Genomic DNA, 16,904 nt, shown 5'->3' with positions numbered 1-16,904 from the left:
CAAAAATTTGAAAAAACCCTAACTTTAACATAAAACATCTCCCGAACGGCAGAGAATATTAAAACTCTGAAAAAACAAGCAAATCCGGAGTCAAAAACTGGATAGGCCTGTATTTTTTTTTTTGAATTTTAGATCCCATAGCGGAATTAGAACAAAAGGGGGGTCCATGAATTTGGTGCGCTTGAGTGGTGGATTGCTTGTTAAAAGCGAGTATTGCACTTATTTCAACATTCAAAGTAAAATAAAATTTTTTGTTCTAGGCCGGAACTCTAGATGGCGTTCATGTGCGTCTGGGATGAAGATTACGAGTGAAAAGTTATAGGTGTTGGTTACGTTACGCTGTTTTGTGTTTCAAAGGATTTTTCGTCAAAATATTTAAGGTGTGTTGTTATCTATTTAGTATTGCTATCGTTGGGTATGTATTGAAAAGGAAACCCTTGAAATGGATTGCTTTTTGTATGCGTTGATGTTTCGCCTTGTCAGATATGTCAGCTACTGAACCAGCAGCCTGCATTCCTGCTATCAATGTATCACAAGGGATCCTGACAATTAAAGAAAGCTACTCTTCCTTACAGGAAGATCACCATCCATTGCAAGTACTGTTAATGGACCTCAAGCCTTTTGTTTAAGCTTAGTGATGTGTTCTTTTGTCACTCAACCACAGAGTCTTCATCTACTTTGTGTTGCTAACCATAAAGCCTCGCTTACACTAGAGGGTTTTTTAAGCTTTTAAGCTTTTAATTTTAAGAAGTTAAGGTATTATTATAAGATATTATATATGTAATGCTATTTATTATAAGATATTATTTAAGTATATTATATTATTAAAAGATTAAGGAACTAAAAGCTTAAGAAAAACCTCTAGTGTATGCGAGGCTTAAGCCCTCAGCATCCCGGGTATCATGATTTCCAAGCTTTGATTAGCCAACCATCATCCATACACTTCAGCTATTCAGTGGGGTATTTCATAACATTACTTATCTTCCACTACACAAATCTGTAACAATTTTCTCTACACAGGCCTATTTTCCTCTCTTCTTAGTCTGCCAAATGCCAACATAGAATAAGGTTCATCTTCATTGCCTTACCATGGTATTTTTATTTTGTGGATTATCTTTCCAATGTTACATATAAATCTTTGTCGTATAAAAGGAAAATTGTCATTGTTAATCCTCCCGTTCTTCTCACTGTTACTTGGCCAGCAAACATGGATAGGCTTTAACACCATCTCCATTTTTTGGTATTTTAAGTTTCCACATTATGGAGCATTGTTGTGTTGTAACATTAAATTCTGTGATAGGACTGCAAATATTCATCTTCCTTCGGTATAACACTGCCGTTTCGACAATTTCGGTAGTTTCGCCCTCAGTGGACATATTCTGCTACTAGTGATCCTTAATACCGTAATTCTTATTTATTATTCAGTTCATGGAAATCAAAGTACAAGAGATGCTGACAATAGAGGTAAGCCAACATCAACTCAAATTGTGTAGACTAGACTGCCATCGCCTAATTGTGTCACAGCTTATTGGCTCATGGTCTTGTGTTACAGTATATGGTGATGCACCTCATCAGACAAGTGCAGGATATTCATCTCTAGTGTCAACAATTGACCATTACCTTATCAGTAGCTTTCTTCTCATGCCAATTATCCAGCTAACATGCATTGGCGTAAACACCATCATCTCATTTGGTATCTTATGTTTTTCTGTTGTGTATTGTTCTATTGTGATGTAATTTCTTGTGATAGAACTGGAAGTTTTAATATTCCTTCTCTTCAAAATTGCCGTCTCGACCAATTGCTTCAATTTCGCCCTCAGTTGACCACAAGCGTAAGTTTTAATTGTTTCCTTCGGCATGGTTATATCGGAAACATGTCATTCCTTATCTAAAAAGGCTGTTTTTTACTCATTTCATCCATTTAGAACTACCCTATCTTCCTCTTCACTCCGGTAATAATCAACCATCTGGACACTGACCTGCTGTCTTCTTCCTTCGCCTTCGCCTCATCGCTCTGTCTTCGCCGTATCACTGTCTTCGTCTACGTCTTCACCGCATCGCTGTCTTCGTCTTCGCCGCATCACTGTCTTTGTCTACGCCTTTGAGTTATCACCATCCTCGAGCCATCTATCCTAAATGGAAAACGGGTGCAGCTCAGCAGCAAGCCCAAGGCGATGGAGGAAATTCAACGAGGAACGTCGTGCTGTGGTATTGCTTTGTTTTGTTTTGTATTGTCTAGTCATTTGTATAGAATTAGTTAACCCGTTGGCTGCCACCCCGTTTGAGTCCCATTTTTTTTTTAGCTTGTAGGGACCGGGCGCTGTTCTGCCCCATGGCCATGGGGGGAACAGTCGCCGCGCCTAAAGGCTTTGTGCCTTTAGGCGCCGTAGGCAATGCACCAGTAGGGACTCTCTTTGTCGGTGCGGTGATAGATTCCTGGGGTGTGCATTCCCGGAATGGAATCTATTACCGTGTCAGCCCGGACTTGTCTTCGGACAAGTCCCCCTTTGTTCGTGGATCCATCTGACGCGAAGCGTAGCAAATGTAGTGAAGCAATCTACGGGTTGCATGGCCTGGCAGCCAACGGGTTAACTTAGTTAAATGTGTATATATGTATGTATTGTATTTACGTATATGTATTTTATACTTATGTGTTATGTATTTTGTGTTTTATAAAACAGTGGTGGAATTGTGGGATGGAGGAGGGTCAATACAATTATTTATATAAATTACTTACTTTTTGTATTTCATTTTATAATATGACAAAAATTAACCATAACATTACATAACTGATTTCACAAACCTTTCACTTAATCTCGTCGTCCATTGAGTAAGTGACTATTCACACCAATTTACAAATCTGAAGAACTATCGTCGAAAGTAAACCCAAAAGAATCACCGTAAATAAAAGAATTTTTTTGGTTTTCATTTTTAACAGTAGCCTTCACCATGTGACAAACAAAGTCTGCAATAAACACAATGACAAAACCAAAAACTTTAACTTCCTTTTTCTTCTTACGTGTGAGCTAGCAATTCATGAAGACAAGAGTGACACTATAGATCTTTTATTTACAGTGGCAACAAAACATCTGTTGCATTGCATTCTGTCAGAAAAAGGTCCTGTGGCCATCACAGCACATCGGGCACAGTTCTGAGACCTAAAAGTAAAGTTAAAATAGTAATAATGTTAATGATCAATTGTAACACTATCTTATGATACATGCAAAAAACTAGGAAATTTATGTTGGAAAACAATATTAAGAGCTATTTTCTTTAAAGAGTGCCATTGGTTTAAAAATTGGATGCATTTGACTGAATGAGATTTAAAACGTGCTGGCAAAGTCAACCCATGCTTCTACTTCGAAAAATTTTGAATAAGTATGGTACAATGTGTGTCAAAAACAAATAAGTGCCATAGTACTTTTAACTAAGTATGAGTTTACTTTAAAGTGGACCTATTGTAAAGCATAAAATGGAAAACCTACGCTAAATTCCAGGTAAAACCACACGACATCAAGATTGCAATTTTAACAAGACTTTAATGACGCAGGCATTCTCAGTAGACGTCAAACCCGAAATGAAACAGCTGATATTGCCATGAAAAAGTTTCTGAGTTGGTTATTTCTCCCCTAGATGTCTTGAAAAAATGCAGCAGTGGCACAACCTACTTTGAAACCTAACTTAAAACCCTCCCACCTCTCCGTAAGAGAAGCAAGTCCGACTTTTTTGTAATTTGTATTGTTTTTGTAATTGTCCTTGAATTTCGAATCCAAATCATGTAAATTTTGTAAAACTCTAACTACTGTAATGTAAATCATGTAAACACTAGGCAAATTTGAGTTATTCAAACAGTTCGTCTGCTTCGAAAGTGGTTAATATCCTTCAGGAGTGGGGTTGATGTAAGCACGTAAGTGTTTTATTTTTAAAAGAAAATTGGTTTTTATAATTTAATATGGCTGTAAAGAAGCAAAAACAAATGTTTCAATTCGGGTAGAAGAAGAACGGACAAGTCAAATCATTTTGATCTTCTGATTCATAATTCTAAAGGCCTTGGTTTTATTGTCTAATGTTTAACAGTGTTGGTAGTGAACCACCACAGACTGGGAGTAGACTGTGGTTCTACTCCTAGTCTGTGGAGAAACTTTGTTGATGCTTTATGAGAATCCACGATCCCTTTCCCAAATGGAAAAAGACTTTATTGTTCACAAATATGTCAATTAAACACATTGTGTTCTCATGCGATTGATTATAGTTTATTTTTAAATTTTACCACATGTTTCCTAGATGTAGATTGATAATTGTAGGAAATTGAAAGAGATTGCACTCGTAAAATTTTTTGAACCTTTTCCTTGCTAAAACTCTTCATTATGCTCTTGTAGTTATATCATAGTTGTCTTACTTGCGGCAACAGATTGTGGCACTTCTGTGCTTGACTGCAGCTAGTTGTATTTGTAGTCTGTGAAAAAAAAATTAATACAAGCATTACGAAACAATAAATTTCAAGCCTGTGTATCATTGAATTTAAGTTTAGGGGGTGATTTATTGAACATAATTAGATTAGTAGTTGAGTTGCAGCTGATAAATTCAATTTCACTGTTTATTCTTGCTTTTGGTTGATATATACCATTCTCATGTGTAGTTAAGTTTAGTAAAATGGAAGCTCTTCACATGCCACTCAAACAGTCTGCAAAGGGAACAATATGTCATCCGTTTACCTTGGAAATTTCCATTTAACAATATAATTTTAGGTGTATATAGCTTATGTATATTTACACCTAAATGTACACATACCTCAAATGACAAAGTGAAACAGTGAGCTCAGTAATGTGACTCATGGCTCTGTGGTTGAGCATCGGCAAGGCATGCTGTAAACTAAAGGTTCGATTCCTTACAGAGTCTAGTTGAAATGAACTATGAATTAATCAGATATTAATCGAACGTCAATACGGCACTTTCAAACAGTGTACACATGAATAAGACTTGTCAATAGAAATTTGAGATGTAAATGAAACTTAATCCCTATTGACTTCGTCCGTGAAAGGTACACTTGTAAAACTACGCTCTTGAACGAAATTTCAGTAAAACCAGGAGTATACGTGTCAGAAGAAATAAAAACATTTTTGAAAAATTTTTTTTTCAGCATTTTGTATTGATATATAAACTTTAAAGTAAATCAAGGTAGGGGTAAACCCTACCTCAATTGAACTGAACCCCCGGGGAGATTACCCGGGGAGTGGCTAAGAGAAGCCGGAAAAGGATGGAAGGTTTCGGACAAGTTTTTACGTGAGCGATTAACCGTTATTCGGATTTGTGGGTAGCCTCTTCGCCCTCCAATGATATCTCAGAACTTGAGGACCCCCACGTCCCCTTTCCGGACAGCGCACTCACAACCTTTGCTGCTGATCACAGTAGGGGCATGACCCCCTACGGGCTTATCATAAGTCAAGGGGAAACGGGGCCACAGAAAAGAAGGGAGCCCAGATATGCACTTTAATTTATAAAAATAACTTATTTTATCTTCGAGATGGATCAGCGACTAAAGGTAACGTTTAGGTAGCGTTCTTCGAAATTTCCACATGCGCTTCCAACTGTTATCATTTTAAAATCTCGTTTAACTTGTTGCCTCTTTATGATTATTATCCTATGTAAAGGAAACGAAACATGGATCAATACATAAACGTTTTTCTATCAATTTGTATTCAATAGTATTACCTCTCGTTCTGGGGAACTGATGGTATTCCTTGTATTCAGCTAATAGTTTGACATGATATAGTCCGTTGCATCCTGCTCACCAGACCTCCTTGGATATATAAACATTCATCTTGCATGGAAATCGTTGAGTCAACATTTGGTCAATTACTTTCCTCTTTAATACATTCTGTTTATGGATGCGTTGCTGGATGGTAAGTTGCCGGACGAGGCGGAATACCTCGTGCATTTGATCTGTTTGAATGCGGATGACTTGCTAATGCTTAAATTTCCGTTCTTATGTCAAGGAAAAGAATACCCTCTTTCGATTTACCCTTGCGGATCGATATAACCTCGAGATAAGAATAATGCATTAAATTTTTCTTTTAGAAATTGAAGATAAGTACAACTTTTTTCGAAGCACTAAGTTATTAAATTACGTGAGCAATGACGTCGAGGAAGTGAACTTCATTCCAATTGATGCACCGGGTGGCGAAGATACTAACCAAAAAGCGATGACTTTTCTAATACATCTGCAAACCAGACAACAAATTGCACTTCAATTAGTTTTAATCGCGGGTTTACAAGCAGAAAAAACCGACAGACCTAGAACTTCAGCTTTGACCTGAGATGTTTCAAAACGTTCAACTTGATTTCAAGGGCTCTGCATCAGATTGACACACTGGGGAAGTCTGATGTCGCAAACGGAGAAAGCCATTTTTTTAGGCACACGATCTCTTTCACAGTAGACACGTGATCTAAATCTGCTGTCCAATGAAGCAAAGAAGTAATATAATTCTATTTAAAAAAAGCCATTTTTGTAATACCTGATTGGCTTTGTAAAAGTGATATAAATTTACAACACAGTCATGCCCGCTGTGAATATCATCTGTCACCCATGGCTTTGTTGATGGGTGTCTACCTGGGAAGCTGGAGACTTGGAATCAATCCCCACTTTTGAAAACAATTTATTTAAAGTAACAATAGGTCACATGTTTTTTCATTTAAACAATTTACCATTTGTTTTACAAAACTAGTAACGGGAAACAAATGTATGCCCTTCATCCTCAATCCTTGCCCCAAATCCGAATCAGTAAGATGAGAAATGGGGACAGGCGGTGATTTAGGTGACTGTGTACTCAAGTTTCTTGCCTAAACAAGATGAATCAGTAAACAGCATTGCATATAAAAAAGACTGCACTTACAGTGGATGTAGTTGGAGTATGAGTATGATGAGAGTTGACAGGCTCTAGTTGTTGAGATCTTGATTGTCCATTCAAATAACAGAGCAATGTGTTGTGTGACTGATTATACAACACAGTTGCCTAAGAAGTAAAAAATGATCAATTACAAGATGTAAATGAAGTATATCATTATACATTACTATTTATTACAAATACTTACATTTTTAGCAACTTCAAATATGGTAGCAACAGCGTTTGGAAAAAGTTTTTTATTTTTTTCATTTACGTATTTCTTTTCAAAATGTAAGCTAGTAATTCGTTAGGATTTAAGTAGATTTGAATGCTTCGAAACACTATTAACTTAATAAGAATTTGATCTTGATAAATGTCAACATAAAGATAACAGAGTAGCAACGGTAACAACAGAACTTCGCGCTCATTTAAGAGCGATAAAAAAAAATGCTGTCTGAAATGCAGCGTTTCATGATGAGCTGTATACTACCAAAAGATGGTGAAAAAGATGGGGTAAATAAGAATTTTAAGAAACGCACCCGAAAATCTGAATTAAATTCTGAAATAATTCACAGGATATCGGAATTGGATCTAGAAAATGAAGGTGTACAATTGATGGAATAAAGTTAACTACAATTCCCGCTAATACGTGTGTGTGAAGCACGTATTCAGTACTAAAATGTGAAAAAGCTGAAAAATTTGTCCAATACTTACGCCATGCCCCTAGCGGTTAAGACCGAGCATCGCCTACACAATGAGATAGGGGATATCGGTCTTTACTTCGTAGTCTGTGCTGTTACAAAACAAAACACAACACTTAATCCACATTTTAAAAAGTCATACATTGACTTGATACCAAAAGCCTGGCAAAGCCATGCGCAGGCAAGGCCTACTTAATGCTTAAGGCCTTTAAACTGTGACGCGTTACCTGGTAACAACTAATCAGAGGAAAAACAAGGGTTACGACAACACCATCTGGCGCTCGCTACTGCCACTGCTTCGAAAACCTAAATACAAGATTAATCAAAAACAGGGTTTCCTTGTATTTTTTAATTAAGAGTATCTTAGAATCCTTAACTTTTAGTTAAAGAATTCCAGTAAGTGTAAAAAATCACCTCTTTGAAAAATATTTGTGTGCACTAAGTAATATTTTTATAATTTCACCATTACCATCAAACTAGCATCGGTATTGGTATGGTGGTTAAGGACTACGTCTAGAAATTTCTGGATAGGAGTATGTCGGTTCAAGTCGATTTTATGTAATGTTATCAATGGGAGTCAGATGGTGTCGTCGTAACCCTTGTTTTTTTGTCTGATTGGCTCTTACTAGGGAACGCCTACCAGCCATAGGAGGTATTTGAGTTTACAGGCCTTAAGCATTAAGTAGGCCTTGCGTACGCCCTGCGCCAATGCGGAAAGAGAAAGATTTCCATAAAGCATTTCGATGTCCGGTGGCTTCATTCTTTCTCGACGATAGATATCTATTGGGAAACTGTTCCTCAGCAGGTTTTTTTCTTGATGGGCCCGTCAATTACAAACAATTGTATGGCCTACAATGTGATCCCATCTCATTACAAACAAACGACAGGGAATCGTACCAAATGCGAGTAATCTAGGTAGGATCACTATCAGCAAATTATGATGTATTAATGGGTATCTTGCGAATACATTTCACAAGGTGGGACGAGGAAATAGTCTTGTTGAACTAGGGAACGTATGACATGAAAACTGTTTTGGATCAAACAAAATCAGTCGATAAAAACCGTAAAGAGGAAGGGTATGGGCAAGAATTCTGAGACCGATTTGTGCATAAAGGAACAGTAACAAATCTAACATTCAAGTATGAAAGCTAAGGCCCGTTCGCTACAACCTTCGGACTCCGATCTTCTTTCTTCTTCGTTCTCTTGTGTCAAAAGGGGTACACACATTTATAAGGAGTTTCTTGCCGACTTCCTATTTTTATTATGGCTTTCCCTTTGTTTCTCTATTTTTTCAAATGCTGCAATCAAATCAGGGCACTCCATGTTTTCATGGCTTTCCCAGGTATTTTGGCTATGATCGTATCCTTTCCATTTTAAGAGGTACTGCACTTTTCCCTTCACAATTCTAGATTTAAAGAAATTGAATGCTTAGTATGTAATGCTGGTATTGCTTGATGATGTACTAGCCTTTTGTCCATGATTTGTTCAACAGTGTACAATTCTTCCTTGCTTTTTCCTGCTTTTTTTTTCTCATTTTCAAACTCTGAAATTAAACCAGGACAATCCATGTTTTCTTCATTTTCCCATGTATTGGTACTATGGTCAAAGCCTTTCCATTTCAAAAGATATTGAACTTTCCCCTTCCTTACTCTACATAAAACATACAATAATTGATATAATTAAGCTTTAGCATGGCTGGCATTAAAAATTCTTACAGTTGCAAACATACCTCTTATCCATAATCTTTTCTACTATGTATTCTTCTTCTTTTTTCATTCTTTTTGTCTGGTTTTCAAATTCTGAAATTAAATCAGGGCAATCCATGTTTTCTGCCTGCTCCCATGTGTTTTCACTTTCGTCATAACCTTTCCATTTTAGAAGATACTGCACTGCACCTTTTCTCTTTCTGAATATATTGTAATAAGCTCAATTGAATGTTAAAAAGAAATCAAGTTATTAGACATCGTACAAACCTTTTATCGACAACTTTCTCTACCACATACTTTTCTTCTACATTCTTTTGAGTCTCCAAGTCAACATTAGTTTCACTTTTGTCTTGTTTTTCTACTTTGCTTCTGGTGGAGCGACTCATGGTGAAGAGGGTGAAGAGAACCGAATTATTCTCCTGTACGCGTCCGCTACTAGACCAAACTGCTACACGGAAACCAGCTATAAGACAATAACACTTAATGTTTGAACCATTTATCCAAATGCAAGTTTAAGTTCGAGAGAAAAGAATGATTGAATACCTCAAGAAAAGTTAAGTTCGCTAAGGACTTCGTACTATAAACGTTTAACTTATTCCAGTCTGAGCTAGGTTTGAGTTCCATATGATGGGTTAACCGACGCCGTTATTGGACTTTGGCTTGTCACGTGACAATGTTTCGGTATCAGAATGCCTGACACCCGCCAAAAGTAGCGTTACGGAAATGGAAGATTTGCATGGTTGCCAAACCAAAAATTATATCTGAATTTTGGAGCGCTTGCAGATTGCAGTTAGCGCTCGGCCCCGCGCCAATCGGGGAGCTTTTTAGTCGATCCAGTGCGGGGATAATCTTAATCGGGGAAGTGATTTCGGTGCTCGGTGCGGTGATATCGGTGATCGGTGCCTTCCCCGATTATCAATGAATAGTGATCTAAATTGGCAGTTGCCTGCGGCCAACAAGAACAAAGTGTGACCCTAGTCACGTGCTTCTCGTTGGCCTATCAGAACGCAAGGTCACTGGTAAGACTAACCCCCTATGGCTGAAGCGGTGCTATCGGTGCAGCACCGATTATAGCACCGTTCCGCACCGAAAAAAGAAATCCCCGCACCGAAAAAAGAAATCCCCGCACCGAACTTCCCCCATTCATTTTTATCAGGGAGGCTTAGCGGTGTCCCCGATTAGAATGTGATCGGGGCCGAGCCCTATGCACGACTGTAACTGTAATAGCAGTATACCCACAAGAGGCGCTCTCACGGGTGGAAAATCACTCTTACGCCCCAACCTCCCCGACCTAAAACCCTCGTTTTTTTTAATAGTATTCCCCGCAAGAGGATACCCCTTTTCTGAGAGGGAAAATAGCCATAGTGGAGGAACAAGGGGTCTATGACTCTGGCCCCGGTGCAAATATGGGTTGACTTTGACCAACTTAATACGGAAGGTACTTGTACGACGGTGAAAAAAGCAGAAAAAACAAACACATTTTACGTGTGGGCGCTAGTACCTTCGTTTATTAAGCTGATCAAGGTCAACATATATTTACACCGGAGCCGATCCCTAACTGTAATTAGAGATCGGCCCCGATTGGTTGTGATCGGGGTCCTCTTCCCGCTCCTAGAAGGTAATCGGGAAACGATCCGAGGATTACTTCTTCAACCAGGACAGGGAAAAAAGGAGAGGTTCCCCCTAAGCCCAGACGCCATCTTCAAAGATGACGGCCTTAACATGGCGCCAAGTTTCAGGTTAGGAATCGGGGTAAAATGGGGCTTAATCGGGGTAGTAATCAGGCAAGTGCTTCGATTATATTTGAATTTTCCATTACGATTATGTTTCTGCATTAATCCATTGGTTTCAATCGGGTTTGCATCTCTGATTAGATCCATGGGGGAAAATTGACGCCCCAAGTTAAAAAAAATACCTCTACGTTAATTCTCGTCACTTTCAAATTAGCACTGATTTGACTGTTTATAACCTAGAAAGTCTTCAAACGATTTTCGTTTAATTAGATTAAAAAAATTTACATGCGTCTTACCATTGCCTGTTCCCAACAGTATCCCGTAAACCAGCGAATAGACTCGGTTACTTTAAACTTATTAATTAATAAGGCATGTATCTTTTTTACCATTTAATTTACATTTTATAAAGAATTTCAGCGAATCATACCTTGAATGTGGCCATAATGGACGCTCTCTTGATAAGAAGCCAAGCCATAGCCAAGACTATCGATGCAAGATAATGCTTCCATTCAGCAAAGATATTTCTTATAGGACTTTATGTTCGTCCTCGAAATTTGATGCTTCATCATTATTCTAAATGGAGTCATTCAGAAATGACTGGATTCCGATGAGTGTTTGGCAGTGCCACTACTAGTGATACTACGGCACACCTTTTCCTTCATTCGTGTTTCTCTACTCCCATCAACGACAAGGTATCCTCCTGCGCCGGCAATCTGTTGTAACCAAGGAAGAAATGTATAAATTTCAAGTTTCGCCACAAACTGAAAGTAGCCGTCCACTTCGCAAACCTGTGTCAATATCAGCCGCCAATTCAAACAGAATTTACTGTTGGTGATGCTAATAAAAGTGAAAGATTTAGTCCTACACAATCCTCTTGATATGGTTTTTCGAACGGATTTTGCGCATGAAGCCGAGCAACATTTTTCTGGGTTTTCCTTAGTGTGGCAAACAACTTTTTCCTCCAGCATTGCAATTGGCGAAATTTCTTTCGCACAGAAGATAGGGAAATCGGTAGCGTAAGATAACACGGTATTTATTTCTGGATTTTTTTAATGAACGTTTTGGTAATGAATACTTGAAAACAAAAACTGGCAAAGCAGGGATAACGTAAGAGCATTTTCTAGTTTAAGAAAAACGCGCACGAAGAATAAGAACAAGTGCCCCGATAAATCAAACGAGAAAGAATATTAAAAAAAAAAAAAATCTGTAGCTCTATTACTTTATGATCAGAGAGCTACTTTTCCGTTTGATACTTGGAACTTGAAGTGACAATCCTATTCCAAAGTATCTATCTCTTCACCTTCCATAGCATTTGAAGACCACTGTAATCGGCTTTCGTAGAACTTAATTACCATCTGTGGCCACATGACGTTGGCTCGAGACGAGAGAACAAACTCGGGGGTGTCACTAGATTTCCTACAGAATTTGCAAAATTCAAAATACAATTTGTGCCTCACGACAACGAAGTAATGTGCAAATCCAGTAGAAATATATGTTTCGAACATTATGGCAAAAACTAGTTTTTGTTGGATACTAAACTATATTAAAATTTTTCAGTGTACTAGAAAGTAGAAGTTAAACCAAGAGCCTCAATGTCATTTTGTTTGATATTAGTAATAGTAGACATGGATATGGAAGAAGTTAAACTCACCACTTGACGAGAAACGCAAGCTCGCCCTTATGAAAGTTATCGGTGGCTCCTATAATTACTTCTGGCTCCTGATCTAGTTCAGTTCCTCTTGGATTTGAAGTCTAAAAAATTTCAATTCTGAAAGCAACTGACAACAAAGAATACTTAATAACTAATTACATGATTTACACCCTCAGCTTCTTTTCTTCCATGGGCCTTCTCCATTGGTTGTTTATCCCTATCTTTATTGGATGAAGGACGTTTCTTTTCTTTGGTTTCAGCTTGCTTTTTTGTTTTTATTTCATCTGATTTATTTGTTTTACTTTCAGATGATTTCTTTTTTTCTTGCTCATTTTCCTTTCTTTTCTTTTCAAATTCCTCAATAAGCTCATGACACTCTAGAGCTTCCACTGGTTCCCATGTGTTGTCATCATCACCATAGCCAATCCATTTTAGGAGATACTCCACCTTGCCATTTACTTCTCTAAAAAAATTAACAGGGAACACCCTAGATTAGAACCTAGACCTCTTGAAAATCTACCAAATGGAAAATGCACTACCAACCTCCGATCAACAACTTTCTCAACTTCATATTCTGGCTCTGCATGATCACTTTCTGGAGATGAAGGCTTATCCTGAACTGCCTTCTTTTTGCCCTTAGTAGTATTCACACTTCGCCCCATAATGCAGACTGCAACTTGAAAATTACAATTATTCACAATGTGTTTTTGAATGCTTTCCCTATACAGAGATATTATAAGCAATTTCATCACTGCGCGTAATAATCTAATCGATTTAAACGTTATAATACAACAAATACGTCATCCAAATGATGGAGAAGCATGGCATACTAATCACATCAAACTTATTATGAATTAGATTAAGACAGATTTTAGTAATTGCATTATGTTTAAACAAATTGGGCTTGCTAGATAGCAGATCTATGGTTTAAAACACTAAAACTAAACTCACGTGTAACAGGAACCAGTCGCTAATGTTATCAATTTAACGGAATCACTTTCTGTCGGCTTGAACCCTGAAATCACGGCATACTAATGAGAAGCTGTCGATACTTCTTTCTTTCCTTCCCCAATGTCGCCACTTGGTGTTGACCAATCAGGGGAGCAGTAAAAAACATAAGGGAAGCAGTAAAATTCGATTTAGGGCCAAATGCCAACAACGGCCTTGTTCAACAAGGGCATCGCTCATTGGTTGTTTGATCGCTATCCCACCATTTGTGAAAAGGTAATGGCTGTCAGTTCATGACCTCATAAGCTGTACAGTGGTGAACCGTGACCCTAAAACAAAGCAATGTACATTTAAACCAGCTAAATTAAATTTACATTTACCAGCTATTAACCAACAAGCATTACCTACAAGATAAACTATTTTGACGTTTAGTTGCTTAAGGTCAAGTTCACAGCCTTTTACAAAAGGTCGATAAAGAATTGTCTTCGAAAAAAAAAAGATGGTAACACTTCTTGGCGAGTCATTTTCACTACTTGGTTATTGTATCATGGCCATCTAGCTATGGTCATCGAATACGGTGGTCTCGTGTATGCATGTGTCCATTTAAAGAAGATCAAAATTTTTCTTTTTTCAATTTTAGTGTATTACATTGTCACATCATGTAGGGCGACGTTGAAATGATAATCAGTTGAGGACCGAAGAAAGCGCCAAACTGTGCAGCGACGCGCGATGGAACGTTTGCTTTTATTCTTTCTTGTTCATCATGTGAAGTTATTGCTCGTCCATATAGATAGGATCACGGCCTGTAACCACAAGTTTCAGATTTGAGAACGTAAATGAGTTGTACGTCTTTTTAACTTGGCCGAATCCTCGCAAAACAGAAAACCTCCCAAGATACATGAAATAGCAGGCCATGCAGATGATGCTCAGATACAATATTGCCACAGCTAGAAGAAAATATCGGCATCCATATTTGCTGCAGTGAGCTTCCTCATTTCCGATAGACTCATCATCATCTACTTCGTCATTAACCTCTTCCGTCTCCTCTTCTACTGTCACTGTTTCATCATATTCTTCCATCACATGTTTTGCAGAATCATCTAGGTCGGCCATACTTTGAAAACAAACAACTTCAGTATGTGCGAGAAAGCTGTTTATACGAAGCCATGTCTGTACATGATCCCTATATACAGGGCACACGTCCTATCTTAGATGCCAAATGCAAGCTGGTTCCAATGCAGTTTCGCAAGAATACATACGTATTGTGCGTAACCGAATTAATGACTTACTCATACTGCCGAAACGTTTCTTTTTATGAACATAGTTCATATGAAGTGACCGGACTACCATCGTACTTCGAACATACGATGGCCGGCATTCGTGCCGGACGGTTATCAGGCCGGCATCAGTGATCAAATTCTCACGACATTCGACGTGTTCTCCACACAACGTTTTCTCTTAGTTCCACCGTGTAAAATTATCTTAAGCAAATTGAAATGTTGGAGTCACATTGTTTAAGAATAGTATGTTTCACAGAAACAAGTCTTCTAAAAACTCTTCAAATTCTTCGTCACGGGATTTTTCCTCAGTTGACTGTTGGCCCTCTCGCCAAACATCTGTGCTGTCACTGAGTTCTTGATTTTTGCTGGAAGGAATGGAGGTCTCTCCACCGTCAATCATGTCACTTCTACTGGTTTCTGGAGTCACCTTCTCAGACCTTGGTTCCCCGCCACTCTTTCTCCGGTCACCTGGTGACATTTTGCTTTTCATTTCTTTCTTGCTCTTCTTCTTTTTCGTCACTTCTTTCCTTTTGTGATGAAAGTTAAGTTTATGCGAACAATCGCTGCACAAACCTTTAATGATCGACCAGATTAATCAATGAAGGATTCTCGAATGAATTGAAACTAGGGATCGGCCCTGATTACCCGAGAACAAGCTTACTACCGGAAGGTACTGGCGCTAAGCTGAAAAAAGCACATTTTACCTTCTGGTAGTAAGGTGGGTCTCAGGTAATCGCGGCCGATCTCTACTTGAAACAACACTCACGGATTTTGACTAAGGAGTTCTTTCTCAATTCATGCTCTACATAAGCAAAGTTAATCTCCCAGGTTTTCAAATTTTCTTTTTCCGTGCAATTTTGTTCTCCGCAACTGAACTGTCCTTTACCTGTTACAACTTCTTTTTCTATTCTCCACCGAATGCCAACCTAAATAGCAATAAAAATTTTTACTTTTCGTAATAAATTATTTTTTTTCTCTTAATACCTTGTTTTCCTTATATTTTCTAAGATCACAAATACAGTACTCTTTAAACAGCTTATCATGGTATTTCTTTGCTATCTGTTTTCCCCAAGTATCAACTGCATCATCCTCCTCCCAAAGAAATTGATGATTATCTTTGATAATGTCAAAATCTCTTTTATCCTTAGATCTGAAACAAACAATATCTGTAATGACGTAAAATACACTAATTTAGAACAAATATATTTGAGTTACTGATCTCTTTTCAGGATATCAACTGCTCCTGGTATGGTGAGATAGTATTGATTGATTAGAAGCTTGTGACGGTCATAAGCTGTTAATCCCCTCAGCTGTGACTGCATACTTCTTCTTGCTTCTTGGGAATATTGCTCAGTAAAGGCAGATTTCGGTACCAAGCCTGTAAAGAAATACATTTATTTCCATCAAAAACATGTCAAAATCTTTTTGAAACAAATAATTGGAGAAAAATAAACTTGAATTGGCCATGTGAGTGGGATGCCTAATGAAGTGTATTAAGTATAATACCTTCACTTTTTGGCTTGTCTTTCACAAGCCAATCCTTCTTCCTCTTTTTCCTTTGGTTTTCTTCTTCATCTCCTTCATAGGAGGAATCGTACCCTCCAGCGTCAAGCTTTATTTCAAATAAACATTAGTATCATGGATTGCAAAATGGAGCAAAAGCAACTATACTCAAAGCATATCTGTACCTCAAGCGGGGAACCTTGTCTCGAACTACGTTTAGACATTGTATTTAGCAAGACGAAAGCCTGTTATAATACAATTGATTTCTTTACAATTGATTTCCTTCACAATTGATTTCTTCGGTATACTTATTTTTATACTAATCTATAGACTAAATTGCTGTCTATAAATTCACGACCCAACCGCCAAAACAATTCAGGTTTCTTTGACGTGTTTACTACGGTCTCTACCGCCATCTATGCATGAACATTCTACTTACTAGTTGAAATTCGAGTTTCAATTGTTTTTTTGTGTGGCGTAATCTGGTAAATTGGTAAT

At 37.9% G+C, this 16,904-nt stretch overlaps 3 protein-coding genes and 4 long non-coding RNA genes across 15 annotated transcripts; 2 read left to right on the top strand and 5 right to left on the bottom strand.

Moving 5' to 3' along the window:
* The first annotated feature begins 237 nt into the window (after positions 1-237).
* Positions 238-2,667, top strand: LOC116927984. 5 transcript variants are annotated; one of them, XR_006649194.1, is made up of 11 exons: positions 238-380; positions 484-596; positions 665-756; positions 832-960; positions 1,021-1,092; positions 1,153-1,240; positions 1,301-1,353; positions 1,426-1,464; positions 1,553-1,693; positions 1,751-1,832; positions 1,926-2,667. It is a non-coding gene; the product is annotated as an uncharacterized LOC116927984 (long non-coding RNA). The 5 variants fall into 5 exon arrangements; XR_004396901.2 differs by having other exon boundaries at positions 665-960; XR_004396905.2 differs by having other exon boundaries at positions 665-960; positions 1,525-1,693.
* A 228-nt stretch (positions 2,668-2,895) lies between these two features.
* Positions 2,896-3,570, bottom strand: LOC116927985. The gene is made up of 2 exons (XR_004396908.2): positions 3,486-3,570; positions 2,896-3,158 (listed from the first exon to the last, which is right to left on the bottom strand). It is a non-coding gene; the product is annotated as an uncharacterized LOC116927985 (long non-coding RNA).
* A 1,813-nt stretch (positions 3,571-5,383) lies between these two features.
* Positions 5,384-7,944, bottom strand: LOC116927983. 4 transcript variants are annotated; one of them, XR_004396900.2, is made up of 8 exons: positions 7,093-7,944; positions 6,894-7,013; positions 6,706-6,840; positions 6,516-6,642; positions 6,295-6,452; positions 5,861-6,221; positions 5,713-5,800; positions 5,384-5,641 (listed from the first exon to the last, which is right to left on the bottom strand). It is a non-coding gene; the product is annotated as an uncharacterized LOC116927983 (long non-coding RNA). The 4 variants fall into 4 exon arrangements; XR_006649195.1 differs by having other exon boundaries at positions 5,713-6,041; positions 6,129-6,221; XR_004396899.2 differs by having other exon boundaries at positions 5,713-6,221; positions 6,295-6,455.
* A 566-nt stretch (positions 7,945-8,510) lies between these two features.
* On the bottom strand, positions 8,511-9,996 carry LOC116927982 (chromobox protein homolog 1). The gene is made up of 5 exons (XM_032935038.2): positions 9,835-9,996; positions 9,559-9,754; positions 9,315-9,491; positions 9,053-9,235; positions 8,511-8,990 (listed from the first exon to the last, which is right to left on the bottom strand). Exons 2-5 carry the CDS (start codon positions 9,675-9,677, stop codon positions 8,813-8,815), a joined length of 657 nt encoding a protein of 218 aa, XP_032790929.1. The 5' UTR covers positions 9,678-9,754; positions 9,835-9,996; the 3' UTR covers positions 8,511-8,812.
* A 2,045-nt stretch (positions 9,997-12,041) lies between these two features.
* Positions 12,042-13,777, bottom strand: LOC116927978 (chromobox protein homolog 3). 2 transcript variants are annotated; one of them, XM_032935035.2, is made up of 5 exons: positions 13,627-13,777; positions 13,219-13,345; positions 12,835-13,138; positions 12,676-12,776; positions 12,042-12,440 (listed from the first exon to the last, which is right to left on the bottom strand). In XM_032935035.2, the coding sequence occupies exons 2-5, from the start codon at positions 13,335-13,337 to the stop codon at positions 12,299-12,301; spliced, it is 666 nt and encodes a 221-aa protein (XP_032790926.1). In that variant the 5' UTR covers positions 13,338-13,345; positions 13,627-13,777; the 3' UTR covers positions 12,042-12,298. The 2 variants fall into 2 exon arrangements, with proteins under 2 accessions (XP_032790926.1, XP_032790927.1); XM_032935036.2 differs by having other exon boundaries at positions 13,219-13,351; positions 13,627-13,764.
* Positions 13,778-13,924: 147 nt separating this feature from the next.
* On the top strand, positions 13,925-15,884 carry LOC123474388. Its single transcript, XR_006649197.1, has 2 exons — positions 13,925-14,125; positions 14,264-15,884. It is a non-coding gene; the product is annotated as an uncharacterized LOC123474388 (long non-coding RNA).
* On the bottom strand, positions 15,075-16,817 carry LOC116927977 (protein FRA10AC1). Its single transcript, XM_032935034.1, has 7 exons — positions 16,715-16,817; positions 16,592-16,651; positions 16,410-16,515; positions 16,119-16,281; positions 15,888-16,053; positions 15,670-15,829; positions 15,075-15,476 (listed from the first exon to the last, which is right to left on the bottom strand). The coding sequence occupies exons 2-7, from the start codon at positions 16,628-16,630 to the stop codon at positions 15,154-15,156; spliced, it is 957 nt and encodes a 318-aa protein (XP_032790925.1). The 5' UTR covers positions 16,631-16,651; positions 16,715-16,817; the 3' UTR covers positions 15,075-15,153.
* Between the last annotated feature and the right edge of the window lie 87 nt (positions 16,818-16,904).

Source organism: Daphnia magna, linkage group LG7 (genome assembly GCF_020631705.1).
Source record: "Daphnia magna isolate NIES linkage group LG7, ASM2063170v1.1, whole genome shotgun sequence".
Lineage (NCBI taxonomy): Eukaryota > Metazoa > Arthropoda > Branchiopoda > Diplostraca > Daphniidae > Daphnia > Daphnia magna.
Note: the sequence above shows the minus strand (reverse complement) of the source record. Positions and strands in the feature narration are given on the sequence as shown.